Source organism: Poecilia reticulata, chromosome 12 (genome assembly GCF_904066995.2).
Source record: "Poecilia reticulata chromosome 12, P_reticulata-male-v2, whole genome shotgun sequence".
NCBI classification, from domain to species: domain Eukaryota; kingdom Metazoa; phylum Chordata; class Actinopteri; order Cyprinodontiformes; family Poeciliidae; genus Poecilia; species Poecilia reticulata.
The window spans coordinates 19,759,564-19,779,169 of NC_088841.1; the positions used below are offsets into that span (position 1 = coordinate 19,759,564).

At 39.4% G+C, this 19,606-nt stretch overlaps 1 protein-coding gene across 3 annotated transcripts in view; it reads right to left on the reverse strand.

The window, feature by feature from the left end:
- palm2akap2 (PALM2 and AKAP2 fusion) overlaps positions 1-19,606 on the reverse strand; it is an 80,938-nt gene that overhangs the window by 41,202 nt on the left and 20,130 nt on the right. For all 3 annotated transcript variants that reach the window (XR_014090046.1, XM_081613191.1, XM_081613192.1), the window contains exons 3-6: positions 16,675-16,755; positions 11,709-11,830; positions 2,207-2,321; positions 1,727-1,748 (exon numbers count right to left, since the gene is read on the reverse strand). Coding sequence is in view for 2 of the 3 variants with exons in the window: in XM_081613191.1 (XP_081469317.1) it covers positions 1,727-1,748; positions 2,207-2,321; positions 11,709-11,830; positions 16,675-16,755 (340 nt within the window). In the remaining variant the exon portion in view is untranslated. The remainder of the gene's footprint in view (positions 1-1,726; positions 1,749-2,206; positions 2,322-11,708; positions 11,831-16,674; positions 16,756-19,606) is intronic.

The following is a 19,606-nucleotide window of genomic DNA, read 5'->3' on the forward strand; positions in this document are numbered from 1 at the left end:
GCACATGGTCAGTGAGATGAGAGAGAATCACACTCGACTCTAACTCTGGGCTATTAGAGATCCGTAAACACGAGCACGCTGGGGACACTCACACACACACCTCAGTGATGTAAAGCCACACCCGTGCGAAAATAATACACACATGCACAGAGCCCAGCCTCTCTACAGGAAAACTAACCCCACCCCTGCGCGACCGTGACCACCCCATCCACATAAACACCGTCCCACTCTCCCTCTCGGTTTCTGTGTTAGTGCCAACACTGGTACCCCTGAGGTACAGTGCTTATGCAGCAGAAGTGTGTGCAAGTCCATGATTGTGTATTTGTCTGTCCGCATGCGTGTCTATACGTGTGTGTCTGCAGGAACAATGCATCAGGGGCTTACGAGGCTTGTTGGTGAACAGTGGGGAGATAAAGGCAGCGGCTAGAAGGTGCAGAGTCATGGCCTAATGTGTATGTGTGAGCTACAATAGTCTCGCTGAGCTTCATTGTGTGTGTGCGTGTGTGTGTGAGTTAGTTTTGGTTCGGTGCATGTATATATTTATGTCTATGTGGATACGTGTGGCTGGCTGGCTGTGTGTTTGGGGGATTCAGGAGCGAGCTCTGGCTTCCATCTCTCCTGCCTCAGCGAGACTATTATTCACCCACCCACCACGCAGATACACACAAACACGGTTCAGGGTCAAGTTATTGCACTTTCATTGTATGCGTGCGTGCATGTGGGGGGGTGTGTGTGTGAGTAAATTTGTTCCGTTTTCTCATTACCGCAGCCTTAAATTGTGCAGTTTCATTAATGCAGTACAATGTCCAAAATACACGAGCAAACAAGGCCTTTATAATAAACCACCAAAGTCAGCAAAAGTAGATGATAAAAAAAAAATGCTGCAGCTGGTTTAATCATCATGAGCTCATCCAAGAAACCCACTTGTCTTCGGCTACAGTGTCTTTACCTCGTTTTGCCTTTGCAAAATATCTTACGGAACATTTACATTTAAACAAGGATATTAATAAAGTTCACAAACTGCCATGAAAAAACAGCCTGATGCTACTCAGTGTATCCAATCCTGAGGATTAATTCACCCCAGATTAGGACTGACTCTCCAGAGCCTCTTTCTAACTTTCAGATAGAAAGTTGCCAAAGTGTGGTAAATTTGGAAAATCTCCAAAGGCCATTTTGACCCTACTAGACTCTTTCAGCGCCATCCTAACATGATGCTGATATCTATAGTATAACATTGGCACTGGCGTGGAGCTTGGGGAGTTTCTGCACCTTCATCATCAGTTTCAGTCTACAGGTGAAGGCGGAACCGCCATCAGTATTTTCATCAGCTTAACCAGCAGCATAGGAGGCTGCAGTTTATTTGATTTCCTGTCCAGAGTGCTGCAGATTGCTAAGAGGGATGACCTGTGCTAAAATTTCAAACCAGGGAAGTGCACCGTGGATTTATCTTGGCGAGTGCTTATAGAAAACAATAAAATAAAATAAAACATTTTCTAAAAAAAAAAGAAAATCTATTTTTTTTTAGGTACCGGTGATCTGGTTGAGTCCTTACTGTGCCTCAGAAAACCTCTCCAACAACTTGTAAAGATCATCAACGGTTATTTTTAATGCCAGGATGCAATTTTAGTTCAGTGTAAAAACAAAAGAGGCATCATGTGACTATTACAGGAGACCTGGCCTCATATCATGTGAGCATTTTTCTGTGTGTATTTTTCATTTGTCTTACCTTTATCCTGGGTCATCAGACTCTGCAAAGAGACGAGACAAAATCTATTCAAGCTATTGCAGCAGAGCAGGCCAACAAAATATGAATCTAGTCTAATTGATCTCCAGCAGTTTATTAATATGACTGCTGTCTTAGTGCTATTCATATTCTTTGTGCTCTCAGGTTAATGAGGTTGCTTCATTGTTTTGATGAGCATTAGTATTTTAAATTAGCCAACGGAGCACAACAGATTAAATATAAAAAAAGAGAAGCGCTTAGGTTGAATCCTTTGTCCGAGAAATCACATTGTCAGCAAAAAAACAGAAAAAAAACTGATTGAAAATAAACCAAAAACTATAATTTGTGGGCAGCTGACATTTATTTTAATGCCAGAGTACAGCACTAGTCAGATCATTTCCGTGTTTTCAGACCTTTCAATTAAATGTCACAAGCTACTACATTATTAAGGCTTTACAGATTTATTATTATTTTATTTTTTACCTTTTGCAGGTCTTCTATGGAGCGCTCCGTCTCTTTCAGACGCTCGCGAAGAACTTGCTCTTTGGCAGAAATTTGAGACTCTTCACTCTCAAGAGAAGCAATCTCAGACTCCAACCTGCAAGCAGACAAAAATCCCACGAAAAGGTTGATGTCTGTACAGGTGAAAATTAGATAACAGTGTCATGTACATCAGAAAACATCTCTCAAACTGTAATGTAGCTGAGGACTGAGCTACAATATTACTGTTTTGACTTCAAGAAGAATCAGTTTCCTGGCCTTTTTTTTTTTTACCCCCTAAGCCTTGACGATTTTTACACATCATAAACAAGACTGTGTTCATACCAAAGCATGCCCACTCCATGCTCTGAGATTTTTAAGAGATGGATGTAACAACAATACTAGGAAGTTCTCTGGGAGGAGGACCACGGCTTGTTCCCTTGCTTCAGATTATGTCCCTCGGGGGAAATGCGGTATTTGTGAGGTCAGAGTGTGTGAGAATGTGTGTATGCGAAAGGTAAAAGGGTTCAAGGCAAGTCCACATTAAGAGGCAGTCCTTCTACAGTGTTCAAGTGGAGCTCGCTCTTAATTTAGTGAATATATGAGGATGAAGAAGAGAGTGTTTGGAGTTATGACAGCACTGATTTAATCAGACGGACATTTTACCCAAAACACATCACTAAAATGATTAGTCCTACTGGAATAAGCCGACCTTGTTCAAGTCTGAACTTCGGTGGGAATTCAGTAATTTATCTGGGGATAAATTACTGGATGACGATGTTCTGTTAGATTTGTGGATGTTCCTATGAAATTACACAGGAACCAATTATGCTGTTACATTTGTGCTCATGGTCAAAATGCTTCCCTCGTGTACCAGGCATGCACATGAAAAAGCTGCATACGTCATTGTGGCAGCAGTGACGCTTTCAAGATGTAATGTCAAATTTCCATTGGATGCAAATAAGTTTTTTTTTCTCTCTACTTACACAGAATTGTTCTGAACCAAAAAAAATTCTCTTTTCCTCTTTAAAGTATTGTTTGAAGAAGAACAATTAGTTTATTGTAGGGTGGGTCAGGGTCATCTAAAATGAGAAATTTAAGGGTCTGTCTAAACAAAAGGCACTTTGAATTGTCCTTGCTTATTGAAAGGACTTTAACAAACATCACTGTACAAGACAGCAACCATAACTCTGAAGATTGTTATTAGCTGTGTTCTGACCTGCAGGGGTCGGATGCTTTATCATTTATTTCCACATGTGGATTTTGTTCTGAATAGAAAAACTTACAAAAGTAATCATGTCTCTTCAATCTTTCTTTTTTGTCACATTTCAGCCACAGATTTCACACATTTCTAGAAACTTTGGTGGTCTGACTACAAGTGGGCACCCACTTTTTCAGATATTTCTCTTTAAAAACTTTTGAAAAATGCTTTTCTACAAAAATACATTGAAGTCCTTTGTTCTGTTATGGCAAAAATATTTAAAAGTGGCTGAACAATATGCGGTGTGTGTCCAAATCCCCCCTTGTGTGTTTTGATCAGTGGTTCTTAACCTGGGTTCGATCGAACCCCAGGGGTTCGGTGAGTCGGTCTCAGGGGTTCGGCAGAGCCTCTGCCATGGAAGTAAAGACACACTTGTGTAAAGTCGTGATGACGCCCCGCTTTGCCATCACTTGCTGCAGAGGATCATGTTACATTGCTTAGCTATAATCAGTGCTGCGGAGGAGCCCTGATTGAAGGAGCTCCACTCTCAGCATGGATTTGAACTTGTGCCTTTAATTACTTCAGCAAAGCTCACAGTTTTTACCAAATTCTGTAGCTTTCAGTGTACTTCTAAATCTGCTCCTTAGTCGTATTTTTTCGGGCTTGCTACTGCCTCTAGTGGTGTGGGGGGTGGTAACAGAATTTAGTAATACCGCTAAATTCTGATTTAGCGGTATTACTAAATCAGAATACCGCAAAGTCTTTATTATTAATTATTAATTTTTCATTATCTTAAGAATGTAGAGCTAATTAAATGATCTAAACAAGACCTTAAAGTGGTTCCAGTTTCTCTCGATGGCCAACCTGTTGAAACTGTGGCAAATTTTAAATATCTTTAAACAGTTTCAAGAACTGTTCTCAGAGACTCTACCTTTTAAGAAGACTTAGTGATAGGGGTGACTCTAGTTGGGTCACCCCTATGTCTTGAATTTGGGGGGGAAAAAAGTTATATTTTATTTATTACTACAGAAGGGTTCAGTGAGTGCACATATGAAACTGGTGGGTTCAGTACCTCAAAAAAGGTTAAGAACCTCTGGTTTAGATGCTCAGCGCTTGTGGATTTCACACAACATAAATTGCCTTAAATTGGATGCAGAGGTCCAATTTAAATCTCTGTAAATGCACATTCACAATTAGCTATTCTTCTGCCAAATAATTAATGCACATCACTCCCTCTATGTGCACAATTTCTTCCCAATTCTCCCAATTGTTTAAAAAAACAGTAATTGCCTCATCAAACACATTTTTGTTTATTTAATATGACTGCAAAACTCTTTTGCTGATGCACTGTCTCACTGCCTGTGGGACCTAATGTGTTTATAACATAAACAATGAATTAGAATTGAATTTTAACTGTCAGCTGGAAGGAACAGTTAAAATCTAAAGCCAAGAACATTTATCTCAATAATCCATCTGACTATTAGATTAGATTAAATGTGTTTATGTTATTTAAGTCTCATCTTTCAGTAACATCTTTAAATTATTTTCTGACTACAGTCAGACTCGTTGGAATTCATGAGGCGCTGATTTGGCGCCATCTAGTGTTTAGAACAGTAAACGGAGACCCCATTTCCACGCAGCTTCCTAATAATCCAGAAAGAGACCACACTTGCCGCCGTACCCGCCCTGTTTCCGAACTACAGCCCACCCATTTGCCATGTTTACGCCTGAGAGGCCAGCAGCCGCTTTCTATGTCGTACACGAATGTGTGTGTGTCCACAGGGTGAGACAGCGATACAACGAGATAAACAAGCAATACATGATACAGTTATTAATTATATTCTCTGTGGTGTGTGTCCTTTATTCCTTTTTTCAATTTGTGCAATTCACTGCTACCGCCGTACAATGCCACCAGCATTTTGTTTGACAGTTCTTGGGTTTGAAAGTTCACCGTCTCACTGTGGCCACATACCTCAGTCTTTATCTCACCAGCTTTTCTCCAGAAGACATTTGGTTTGCCCGTATGAGTGACTGCAAAATTTATTTCTAAACAGCTGCAATTCCTTTCATCCGAGTTTAGATCTGACGGTTTAAACTGGGTATTTTAACGTGACAGTAAGCCTAAACAGAAAGAAAAAACTGTTTTTTGAATGAATAAATCAGCCTTACATTAGTTTGTGGGAGACTGTTCTTGTTTTTTTTTTAAGTTAGCATCATGGCCTTACATTCACACACGAAGCTTTCTCTCCCCGTCCAGAGACTTTATCTATCCCATTGTTTAACGTTCAAAGGATCCAGAGGAGGAAGGACAGGACTTTAAAAATAATACACAATGCATTCTGAAATTGGGTCAATGAAAGTGCTTTCTCAAAATGTTTCCTTAAGAAGATGAGTACAGTTGATTTATTCCTTTCAACAACTAACTCGGTGTCAGACTGTTTTTAATTAAAAATGTAAAAATGTAAATGTAATGCAACACAGCTGAAAAGACAATTTCAAACAAATATTATGCTAGTAGATGTTAAATCCCTGCACAGCACAAAATATAGGAATGCTGCAAACAAGAGCAATTTCCTCAAACGTCGTTTCATCCTCTGCGTCTTTCATGGGAAAATGAATCTAGATTTGATTATTTCTCTATTTATAAACAGGAAAAAAAATCAAGTATACCATAAACAACAAGAGTTTAGTTTAATGATGAAAAGAATTTGAAACCAGGAAGTTTATAATGGAATTTATACAGCTCTAAAAAGGGTCCCTTCTGTTGTGGTGGGAGACTTTTAAGTTGAAACTATGCAGCATTCAGAAATTGATCTTTGGCTTCAAAATATTCTCTCACAGAGTGTTTGGTATGAGTTGCTTTCAGGTGGTATCAGAAGTATCATAAAGCCAAAACTAAAAACCATATTGAGAAACTTTTATTTGTGGAAACAAAACAAATTATTTTAATGTTTTCTTGTCACTGTGATCGCCCTCTATAGACAAGCTTAAAAATAAAAACCTTAACATTAAGACCAGTCTCACCAGGACTGTTTTATTCTGCACCAATTAGAGATTTAAAAAAAAAAAAGGTTTGACACATATTTGACACTTTTTCTTTGTTTGTGTAAACAAAAAATCCTAAAGGTCCTCAAATATATGGTCTAGAAATCTATGAGAAAATTCTGCTCATGTAAATTTACCCAAATCTTCAAACAGGGCAATAAATCAAAAACTAAAAAAAAAGTAGAGATGCAGAAAAAAATCAAGGCTGGATGAAGACAAAAGATCATCAACGAGGTAGCAAAAATAAAAATATCTATAGGAAATTTTTCATAATAGGATTATGCTTTTGTGATAAAAGAGCAATTCATTTTAAGGCTTTTTAAATTTTTGATTGATTGATTTATTTACCAAAAGTGCAATTGCACATAGAGGGCGTTGTAGCTTTAGTAAAAAATTATCTCATCTTCCATAGAGGCACGAATTCAGGTTAGGAAAGTAAACCAACAAAAGCAAATATTTACCAAGCGGCAGTGTGGAATAAAAGTGGACTGCCTGGATTGGGGGAACATTTTCTAAAAGCACACTCACATACATTCATTCATCAGTTCTATAAACTTTGCAGACCTCTAGGTTTTTAAAGGTCTGCAAGGTCTGCAAGGTCTTCGTCTCCTGTTTGCAAGAAGGTCGCCTCCTTAGGCTTGATTAAAAAACAGCAACAACAAAAAAAACACCCTAAAGTGACTACGGTAGCTCGTTGGTACATGTTGAGGATAAACATTATTGCATAGTGAAATGCTGGCAACAGCAGCGAAATGAGTGGGTACATTCCGTCTGCTCAGAGCTGGACCTCTGCGCAGGCATCCAAGATGCATCACACTTTCCCACACCTGGAAAAACCACAGCTACCTTTCTGAAGCGAAAAAGAAAATTCTGCAAGGATTATGTAATAGGGCATCTCACTGGGCTTGCTGCAATGTGTGAAGCTTGGCTGCACAAAGATCTCCTGTGTTTAGTTCAGAACTAAAAGGTTTTCTGGTCTGGTAATTTATTGATAGCTACAACAAGATAAGACGCAACAGCATTGATCTGCAATGAGAGGAGGCCATGGGGATCGCTGGGGAACGTCAGGCGGACTTTGATTACACACATAAACAATAACGTTTGGTTACGCAACTATATTAAACACGGATGAAAGCGTGTGAAAAGTGGGCCAGGGTGTATTAATTACATACCGCAGACCCACAGTTAATTTTGATACGTGCACCGTCGGTGTAAATAAGCACACAAAGGCCTCCTCCTGCCGCATTGCTCTTGCTTTAAATAGAGCGGTAAAATATGACCGGACCATCTGAGGCGGACGCGTGCACGGAACGGAAACCACACCGATCCCTCACAATGATGGCGACATCTGCACAAAGCCTTCTGCTGCGACATAAAACGAGCAGTAATCCAAAAGCGGCACGGTGTGGGCAGGCATGGGTGAGTGCCACCCTGTGAAAAGACCTTCCTCTGCTAAATATCCCTCTCTGTGTTTACTTATCCCAGCCGTGTAATGACAGACAAGTCTGCAAAACCACAACGGCTGCAGCTACACGCTTTTATTCAGACCCTTTGTGCGTCTCTGCAGAGTTGGAGTCGTCTTCTCCACACATTGAAATGTCTTCTGTTATCTCTCTGTCTGTGCTCGTCTCCTCCCTGTCAGTTTCAGTAGTTAAGTACAGTACAGTACAGTGCTTTGCCAAAGTATCCACCTCCTTCAACTGTATAGCTAGAATAAAGGGGACAGAGTACACATACGTGCACATTTCAGGTTTTTATTCATAAAACAAGTAAAAACCACCCGATGTTTTCCTTTTGCCCTACATTTGTGCACTACTTTGTGTCAGCCTGTCAAAAGAAAAACAAAGAATCTCAAACAGAGACATAACTTTGTGGCTACATACAAAAGGTTGAAAAGTTCAAGAAATTCAAATACCTTTGCAAGGCATTGTATGAAAAAGGATAATATTTCTTAATGCGATTTGTAGTTTAAGGCTGACGGCGCATAAAGCCGTCGTTGTTCTCCAGTTATTTTGGAGGGATATATATATATATATTTTTTTGTTTTTAACAGCATGTTTTTCATTAAGTTTTTACATTCCAGCGAATATTCTGAAGGGAAGGTTTGTTCACTTCTAGCTCAGTAGCTCAGTTGTTCTCTGAAGACACACACAGCTGCTCCACTTCCAAAACTAGAAAAAAAACCTGCAAGGCCTCCATAAAACCCAACTCCGCTGTCTTTGTCTCTTGCATTCTAACTGAAGTGTCCCCCGGTGCATGTTGCATTAGAATATAAACATCAAGGATGAACAGGGCGTCTCGACTGAAACTGCATTTCAGAAACTTTTTTTTGATGTAGGGGAATGGAAGTGTGTGTGCTTTTCATCACAGAAATCCAGGCTTTAAACTTGATCACACCATCTCTCTCTCTCTCTCTCTCTCTCTCTCTCTCTCTCTTTCTCTCTCGTGCTCCAGCGTGTTGAGATAATTCACTAGTGAGCCCCAACAGTTCACCTCTGTCCCTCTCAGCAGTGGAAAGACTCCAGATCCCCCTCTTGCAGGATATTCTGGGACGGTGTCCCACAGCGAGTAAATATAGACGACACACCCTCAGTTTAAAATGTGCATACACATACACACACTCACATGCTAACACGTGCTCGCCTGCCTCTGTCCTCTCCTGTTCAACCATCTACACAGAAATATGTCCCACCTTCACACAAAGTCACCAGACCAATGACAAAGTGTCGAGTTTCTCAGCATTCTTTTCCCACCTGAGGTGAAAGCAGTAAATTACAGATACTCAAGAATAAAAAATCCTTCAGTTCTTCTTTGCACTTCATCTAATCGCTTTTTTTGTCCTGTTCTGAGTTTCCTTGCTTTGTCCTTTGATACTTTAAAAAAAATATATATATTTAATGTCGTCTCCGAATCCAAATCCTAAAGAAATGAATGAGGGAAAGCTTTCAAATTAACAGAACACCTTCTGCTCTCTTTGCTAAGTAATTCCACTTATTTTTTATCTAGACACAAGAAATTGGGCTATTATTTCAACTTCTTAACAGATTGTCATTATTGTAAAGGGGTCACACATTCAAGTAGCAAATAAAAAAATCTTTAGACTTCCACACAAGTTTTCTGTGATCTTTACTGGATGAATAATTTCCCAAGTCAAGTTCCCAAGTCAACTGGCTCCTCTTAATGACGATCAGCGGCGCCCTCTTCTGGATGGCGGCCAAACTACAACTAAGCGGACGTTTTTACTTAATTGGTTGGATCTCGTTAGCTAAAAGCAAATTCCAGTTGTTTTTAAAAACCAACGAGTAATTGCAAGTCGCTTGATCATTTGCATCCCTAATCTGAACTCGTCTTTCTAACAAAAAGTATTGCAAATCTGACATCCTGGTTCACAAAAAACCCAAGATGTCTGGAAAACTGACATTATAAGATCTGGACTGAATGCTGTATCTAGATTCGGTCAAAACTCACTGCTGTCTGGTGAAAGCAATGCAGTCAGGATTTACTCTGGCGCCTCATACTGGGGTTTGAAACTGACTCCAGACCCTTTTTTGAAGCTTGTTCAGGCTGAAATCACAGTTGTTTTATTGCAGAGTGTCACTGTTATTTCTGTCCTCTTCCAGTGTGTTTCAGGCCTGCTGCAAAAACTAAAACTAAAAATATAACAAGCTGTGCGATTAAAAGCTTAACTGGCTTTTGTAAAGTAATTACAACCACCAAGAGCAATATGTTTAAAAGGGTGTCAGAAAGCGGTTCTGTCCAACAGCAGCTGAATGAAGTGAGTCATATGAACAACTGTACTGGAGCGCCACAATGCTCGCTCTTTGACCATTCACTGCTGTGCTGTTTACACCAGATCGACTATTGGCTCCGTGTTCCTGACAGCGTCTTATGTTGATGTTATTGCAGAGCAAGTGATAATCCAGGGCAGTCAACAGAGTCTCTTTCATGCACTGAAGTGACAGATGAGGAGTTGGAGTTGGAGTGTGAGCCGGTGGTGGCAGACTGGTACAGAACATCTGGGTCTGCTCTAATCTCACCATTCATTTTTCTTCTACTGTAAAAAGCCGCTGTGATTCCATCAGGAGTTAATTTACTCCTGATGACATTGAGGCTATAGCTGGTTAGATCTCTTGTCATGTTAAAACTGTTAGGTATTTACACAAGTTTGGGTTTACTGATTTTATTTGCTTCACTCAGAAACATGGGATTTTCTTTTAAAGATTATTCAGTGAATTTCACAAAGATTTGAAAAAAAAAAGTTTCTTATCAAAATCACGTCAAGGCAACATATGCACCTGAATTCAAAGAGGATTTTAATTTGATATTTATTTTTAAGGAAACTAGCCTGAATGGAACTGTGAAAAAATACAGAAAAAAGGTATATAATATTTTTTTTTAAATAAGTTTAACGATAAGATTTGGTGAAAAAAAATCCTCTATTTTTTACTAAAACTTTATTTTCTGTTTATAAAAGCTGCAAGCTCCACAAAAAAAACCCATCTGATTTCAGAGAATATAACTGCAGACTCTTTTCTTTTAAATTAGTCTGCCTCTGTTTCAGCACAATCTAAATCTCAAACCTAGTGTGATGCTGGCTGGCACTTAATTCATAGCATGATCTCATGCCGTAGGGAATAAGTGACTGTCTTGCAGCAATGCCAAGTGGGAATCAGGAAGTTCCTCCCAAAGTCACAAACAAGGGAAATTCATGCAGGATCACATCACTCATTCCCTTTTTCTCCATTTTATTTCTCAGTCCTCTCGGTATCTGTCATGCCTCCCTTTCAGAGTCACACCCTGCTTTTCAGTTGCTCTCCTTATAATTTTCGATCGACATTACACATGTTCTCGCTCGCGTCAATGATGAGCATCAGGTAAGACGGAGGCTGCAGTTGATGTTTTGTCTTTGATAGATGACCTATTTTGGTTAGCACATGAATAAAATGTAAAAAATAAATAAAAATAAAACTAACAAACTACAAAGGCACAAAGGGAATCCAAATAGATTATGTAATCTGCATGTATGTATAATAAATCGGTCAAAAGCTTTTGTTACAGAGCAACAGCATGTTCAGCAGATGTGGCAGCTTTAATTTACCGGTACAAACATTCGTTCAGAGACAGATTGTCTTAAAGTGTGACAACGTTCTCGCTGCAAACCTGCAACAGTGTATTCTGTGATGAAGTGTAACATTTGAACAAGCCAAGACGAGCATGAGGGGAAAAAAAACCCCAAATCCAACAGCAACAGCGCGTTACCTTTGGATCATGTCTTCGAGCTTCTTCCCTTGTTCTTCGTCGTGTTCCAGCTGTTTCCGCCGTGCCGCCTCTTCCTCTGCGCCCATTCCCTGGAGAAGCCATCGCTCCCGCATTGCTTTGGACTGCAGACGACACAGGAAGAAAAAAAAACAGTAAAATAAAGGAGATTTAGGTGTCAGCACAAAACCAGTTGTATTAGCTTTGTTAAGAATTTTAAACGAATGACATGAAGCTATGACTTTGTCACAGAGGTTACTTTCTGAAACATAATTAAAATCACAGTAGACTGCAAGGAAACCATTCGCATTAACAGACAAAAGGCGTTAACAGACACCTTTTGACAAAAGGTGAAAAAAACGCAGGTTCCAAAAGAGGAACCTGCGTTTTTTGGGGGGGTCAATTCCCATTGTTTTTATTTGCAAACTTGAACTAAAACACCATAAAACATGACAGAATTACCTCTAACACCCCTCAGCATTCATAGGTGGCACTATGTAAATAACATTTCAAATCATTTTGGTGTGACCTTCCAAATAAATTACTATGAAACCACAATAAAATTGCAATCTTTGGCATAAGAAAGTGAGTGTGAATGTTGGGTGTGAAAACCAAAACTTTAGCTGTTTAAATTGTAAAATGCCGCAGCAAAATGTTGGGAATATTAAACCTGTGGAAGTGCACACAGAGCTCCACCCCGAAGCTTCAGGGAAGTCTCAAAATGTATATAGATATTTTGGGGATAAATAACTATTGGTATCTGTTTTGGTGCCGGTTCCAGCAATGGAAATAACAGAGTTAAAATAATGATGGCAGAAAATTCCCTTGAAAAAAAGGTTTTCCATTAAGGTTTACCGTACTTAGATGTGAAATCTGTTTACAGCTTTATCTGTTTCCCTGTTTCCTTTCACATCTGCAGTGTTTAAATTAATAAGATTTACTATGTTAATTAGGCATTACAGTAAATCGTAGAACGAAGTTGTTTGGTTCATGGAGCATTTAATACACAAAGACCACAGAGTTGAGTTGCCAGTCTTCTCACCCACAGAGGTTGGTGGGAATCCTTTATAGGAGCCTCTGAAGCTGTGTTTATGTGACTAACGTCTAAATCTGCCTGTACGACTTCGTTTGTTGCCACAACAGAGTCGAGCGTGAACACCCTGTTTCACCTTTGGCTGTTTACGCTCAGTCCGTCGCTTGACTGTAGATCTGGGAGCTTAAAGTTAAAAGTGCGAGGAGCTGCACAAACACTTAGAAAGCATTTAACCACCTGCCGCCAGAATGCGGCTGCTCACGTCGGCACACTTTAGCACGTTGTATGCGTCGCTCATCGGAAACCTGAAATCTATTCTAATTATTTGTGGTTTTGAGGATGTAATCTATGTGCATGGTTCTCACCAAAATGTATTTAGAATGTGTATAATGAGATATATCTTTCAGGAGAAATCCAGTGAGTAGTAAACTTTAAAGGATCATGTCAAACTGACTTACAGGAAACTTTACACTCTGGATAATTGGGCTATCTTCAGATATTAAGAAGACATTAAGACGTTATCAACTGCGAAAATACCGTGAGATCTAAATTCATGCGCGGACTTCACACACAAGGTGTGTGTGAAATCTACAGTGTTTGATGGGAACCCAGTCTTGAAGTGCTGGTTGTGGTTAAACTTTGCTTTGGAATCAGCAAGATGTTTACACGGTCCAGGACTCAGATCAACGCCTCCTTTCTAAAGGATTTGGAGCGTGCAGCCTTGAGGTCCTTATCAAACTCTCTGGGCTCCAGTTCCCATTTCCTCTCCCAGGCCCGCTGCGTCTCTGGAGAACGCCCCACAAAGCCTTCTTCATGGTGCCTGGCCGTGTGGCACTCAGGGGTAACGGCCATAAAATGCGACTGTGTTACCAGATGTTGATTACATCGGGAGTTCACGCACATTGAGGCAGTAGGTCAGATTTCTAAAAAGAGTAGGACAGTGGCTTCGGTCATTAGAGGTCGGAGTGCTTTGGTAGAGCGAATCCAGTTTCCTTTTTCTAAATTTTAAACCATCAAAAGTATTTAAGCTTGAAATATGTAAAATTCTGATTTAGGCTAAGCATTTCGTCATCATTTTTGCATACTGCAGTTTACAAAATGTCCTCACCAATGATTTACTATAATGTTACTGATCTCTGAGATTGGAAACTGCAGTCAAAACCACATCTATTTGGGAATCCTGCACTGCCTGTACTTCAGTTTACTCATCAGTTATTTTATTCAGCAGCATTTTACAGGCCTGTCTATTTTAAGATCACCAGCAAATATAATCAAAACTTCCTCTTTCTGCACCTTCCAAGTCTGGCAGGGCAGTGCTTACGTCCAGTAGCTAATCAGGGATCAATAGACAAAAGACGGGAGGGGGTGGGGGGGGAGCACCCTGGGAAGGTCTCCAGTCACTGACTATTCCACACAGAGACTTTCAGACATATACAGATGCAATTCAGCATAGCTGATTACAAGATGATAAAAAATAAGGAATAAAACTCTTATGTTTGGATTACCTGTCACAACACATTTCAGTATGTTGCTTCTAATGTGTGCTCATAATGCCAATTGACACACACGAGTTGATAAGTCACACCGTTGTGTTTCAATTTAAACTGCTACTCTTCTAGCTTCTTGTTTTGGCTTGCGGTGCTGCAATGCTAATACTGGCTTGCGCATAGACAAGAGATGGAGATACAGTTTAATCTGTGATATTTTTATTTACGTCAAGGATTAACAAGTCCTAATTACATTGCCGCAGAGTAAAAAGCTGAAATAATTTAGGAGAATGGACAAGTAATGCATCTTTCAGAAGCGCTTATTTCTAAACATAGTGAAATATCCATCCATCCATTTTCTGTGCACCTTTGTCCCTCAGTGAGGTCGGGAGGGGTGCTGGTGCACATCTCCAGCTAACGTTCTGGGTGAGAGGCGGGGTCACCCTGGACAGGCCGCCAGTCTGTCGCAGGGCAACACAGAGACAAACAACCATGCACACACACACACACACGCACACGTGCACACGCACATACACACACACACACAGACTGACTGCTGCTTAGTCAAGCAGACTAACTTTTATGAAGGGAGCAAGAAAACAACATCACTGTTTCAAGAAGACTTTGAAGTATCACAGAAAACGTGTTTTCCAGCACTACTTGTTGGAGAAACATTGCTCCGTAGCAGCCTGTTTTCTCTTGATGAACGTCTTGGCCTTTCCCGTCATCCACAAGCTGCAGAATAAAGCCTATTATTTCAGCTGATTCTGCTCTGCCATCAGAGTTTCTCCACAGTTGTTTATCTTTCAAGTTTGCTCTTTGAACTGTTTTTCCTGCTTTGACCTTGGAGAGTTTTCCGTAAGGGTTCTCAAACTTCTGAAAGGCTTTTTTTTTTTTTTTTTTAAATCAACCTAAAGAGACATTTCTCATTTATCTGATAGGACAAACGTTACCTGACACTGTTTTCTTCAAGAACAGATCGACTGTTAGCAAAATTACTTGTTAGAATCTCCATTTATGAAAAAGGTAGATTTGCACGGCTTTAATCAATGTGCCTCTCCTTCCCATGACCCTTAAATGGGTGTTAAATTCTTGAATAAGTCCAGTGTGTGGATTCAAACCTGTTCAACAAAGGATCCATTGATGCAAACTTTGTTTTATCACTCTAATTTGTGATTGGATTGTGTTTTTATTGCAAATATTAAAGCTGGCTACTATGGATGTTTTCAGAATAATGAGAAACCACACATATGCTCTTACCCACCCAGCGAGTCTACAGCTGCAAAGCCTCCAGGATTTTCCAAATAAGTCTTTTTGGAAAAACAAACAACTACATTGCAGCAGGGCAGCACAGGAAAATGAAACCCAGCAGATTTCTGAAACATAACCTAAAATCTTTTCATTACTTACATTTGCCTTTTGACTGTTAGTGTTTATTCTCTTAGTGCCAAATGAGTTTAGTTTGATTCCCTCTGATAAGACTTACTCTGCTTTTTTTTTTAGGTTTACGAGTAAAATACAGCCGTTTACCTTTTGTTTAAAGAAAGAGATTTAAAGAACACCACATAATTAAATCATTAAACATATTTTTTCTACAATTTTTTTTCTCCACTGATGAACTCTTAAATGTCTTTTACTTGTTCACTGAATCAAAAGCAAAGGCTGGGTTACCAGTTGTGGTTGGCAGTAAGTGTTAGAAGTTTTATTTGTGGGTGTGCTCGGATTTAAAAGGGTTCTCTTCAAATAAGAAAACAACCGTTGCTGTTTTATGCCTGCACACAAGCCAAATTGAGTGTTGGGCATTTGGATGGAACTGGTACAAGTCACTGAAGAAGTTATTTGTCCAGCCAACATGTGTAGTTGGGCCCCATATGGGTTTTTCCAGGACTCAGATGGGCAAACGCAGTTGAAAACCCCATTTAAGTCTTAGTTGAGCATTGAGTTTATTCATTGAACTCGGGTAACACATGTGTAACCCACACTGGTAGGTTTACTGGATTGAATGTGAGCGAATACAGTCAATCAGATGCAGGTTTATGCTGCGAGTACGAAATGGTCAAAGGTCTGGTAATGGGTCTGAGCAATCAAAACTGGAAACAGATGTGGGACCCATCTGGCCAAACCACATGGGTTACATGTGGGCAAACACAAGTCAAATATTTTAAACACGTGACGCCCACGTGTAGTTTATTGGGTTAAAATGCTAAAGGTAAGGGGCAAAAGCAGGCTGGTTTTGTATGTCCTAATACAGTCAGTTGATATAAGGCCATTATGTGATGTATTGAGCAATTCAATAAGCTGTGCCATTCTATATTATGACTTAATTAGCTGGTATGGACCTTATTTTTTCAACCAAGCTGACTTAATTCTGCGCGGCATGAATGAAGTCAGCTTATCAACCACATAGCACATTTTGTAGGTTCTGAGGTCCATGATCAAACCCACCAACCTTAACATGCTGAAGCTGTAGCACCAGTTCGTCAAGCTGACTTCTTTTGTCATCAATTTCAGTTTGTCGTTTCCGCTTCTCCTGAAAGGTAAAAAAGAAGAAAAAAACCAATATAAAAGATTATTTATTTACATGGAGTGTTAAATATTTGACAAGGTGAATGTACTTATACTCAATTGTAACATTTAAAAATGATTTCGGTTTCAGGCTGCTTGCATTACTAAACCGGTTCAGGATATTTTGCGCGTATTTATTTTAACCTTGAGAGAGAACTGTGGGAGACTGAGACGATAATGAAATGGGACTGTTCGCATGGAGGAAGCAATGCGTTGAAATAGCTGGAGGTCAGAGTTTATCTAACTTTGAGAGGGGGTTAAGGCGCAGACCAATGCAGGGATGATGGATTGGACCCTGATGCCGAAGCTAAACTTGAAGAAAGAAAACGATCCTCAACTTTGGAGAGAAATGAATGGGGCTGATGTACAAACTGCCTGCACAGGGAAAAGAAGACGTCTATAAAACACATGGAAACATAAACACAAGTCATTCCAGGACAACCCTTCTTGGGGCATGAGTACATACGATACTAAGCATGTGAACAGAGCTCTCTCACTCTCTTTCTGTGGGAGTGAAACAAGGATTTCTAGGACATTTCCTGTCGGCTAAATATAACTTTCAGGGAAAGCCCCCAAATGTGAATAAACGTTAGAGCACGGCAAAAACAAAAGTAGAGACATAGTGAATTTAGGAGAAAGAGTAGAATGGACTTTGGAGATGGAAAATAGAGGAAAAAAATGGCATGAAAAAACCCATATTAAGTTGTAAAAAATAAAAACGGCAGCAAATTTGAGGAGCGACTACACCAGGATAGACATATTTCTTTCTGCTTTCTTAGCTATTAACAATTCTTGTAGATCTAGCTTGAGCCTTGTCTCAGCTCAGTGTTACCCTGCATTTTGTTTTAGCAAGCACCCTTTTTATCGTCTTATTATATTTATGTTTTATTCTTTCTGTTGCTATGCAGGAAACATTAGGTATCAGAATATATTAAAGGTGAAAACTTCAAAAATGAGTTGATCTTATATCTACAAAAGATCAGTTCAAAAATACATCTTAAATGCGGAACAGAAAATACTTAATGGTTTCTTAACAAATATATAGAAAGCATTTAAAATTGGTCCAGTTGTGTAAAGAGTGAGCATTGCAACAGCTTGAGGCAGTCAGTGAAGGTTGAGAGATTAGTGTGCTTGTTTTGTTTCACAGAATTAGCAAACAGGCCTCAGGAGGAGCAAATATGAGCTACAGTGATCATTTTCTACACGTCTACAAACATGGAGAAAAACTCAGCGGATACAGTTTGAGAGTTTAGTGCAAGCTGGAAAAATGCAGCTAGACTGAGGTAATTTTTGTCTTTCTGTCTCTCTTGCGTGCACACACACACACACACACACACATGCATGCACACACACCACAAGACCCTACAAAGCACCAGTTCCCATGGTTGGTAAAGTACAGTCAGTCATAGCCTCAGCGGTATGGCTCACAGATGTCAGGGGACTGTTGAGAACATGTGGTTGAGGATTGAGCTAAACATACAAATGCAGACACACACGCATATTTCCCTTAGTTTTTTTCCTATCCTTCTAATAGTCCAAAATCTTTAGATACCAAATTACTATCACATGCTAAAAATGAGCGCCGGCTGGATCTAAAGCTCACTACATCCGCAAAGTACCAATGAGCTACTATAATACCGAGGTAAGAGCTAAAGGACGGTAGAAAATTAGAATTAGTCATCTTGAAGTCAAAAAGCTGACTAGCATACAACAATGCCGCTCTGCGTTGAACAAAAACATCTAAGAGACAAGAAAACTAGTAAAGTCACTAGAAAAATTGAATGAATGAAAGTAAGAAGTGTTGCAGCTTCTTCTGGACAAACTGGACAAATGGGCTACTTCCACCCACACATTCTTGTAATGTGGAGTAAAACTGCATAATGAAGCTTGCTTTGTTGATATGAATGGGTGATAACAGCCTGTAGGCAGAACAGACTTCTTCTGGCCTATAATTAAAAAAATGAGCACAACTTAAATTTAAATGACACCTTGATTAAAAAAAGGATAAATTATTGACATATATATATATATATATATATATATATATATATATATATATATATATATATATATATATATATATATATATATATATATATATATATATATATAAGGGACTGCTGTAACTGGGAACTTTCACTGCTCTTTGTGTTCAAATAACTATCACTGTCTTGGATCATAAACAGATTAATTATCAGGCAAATTAAAAGGTGTCAAAAGTCAAATTGAGGAAGCAGGAAAAAGACCCTCAACACTGATCTGTTCACTGTTTACTCCTGCCAAACAAAGACATCCTCCTCTTCCGAAAAATATGTTGACATTCTCGGTGACACATTCACGACTTCCCACATTCTGACTCACAGTGTTTTGGCCCCACTTGGCCTGCTGCTGCTGCTGCACGGGCCCTTGAACAGAAGTCACCACTTTTCCCACAAGTGTTGACACGATGTGAAAGAATGACGGACACGCTCAAACAGAAGGTCGTGATGAATTATTGAAGTGTTTAACCTCTAATTCTAAGTCCTGTTTTGTAACACTGTTTCTCTAAAACTTTACACCAGCTTTAGCACATTTTTTAAGAGTCATGTTCGGAAAGATAGAAAAAAACATCAAGATGAGGTCAAAGCCTTCCTTGTAGACTTTTCTGTAAATGTAAATATCGTTGAGTGAAGACATATTGGCAAGAGTTCGATTGGCTCCTGTAGTAGAACTGTGAAAGGTCTTGGTTCCTAAAAGTTCCCCAAAATATAGAACAGCAACAACAAAAATATGTAACCAAAGTTATATTTGCATAAGAAACAGGCTTTTAGTGCACA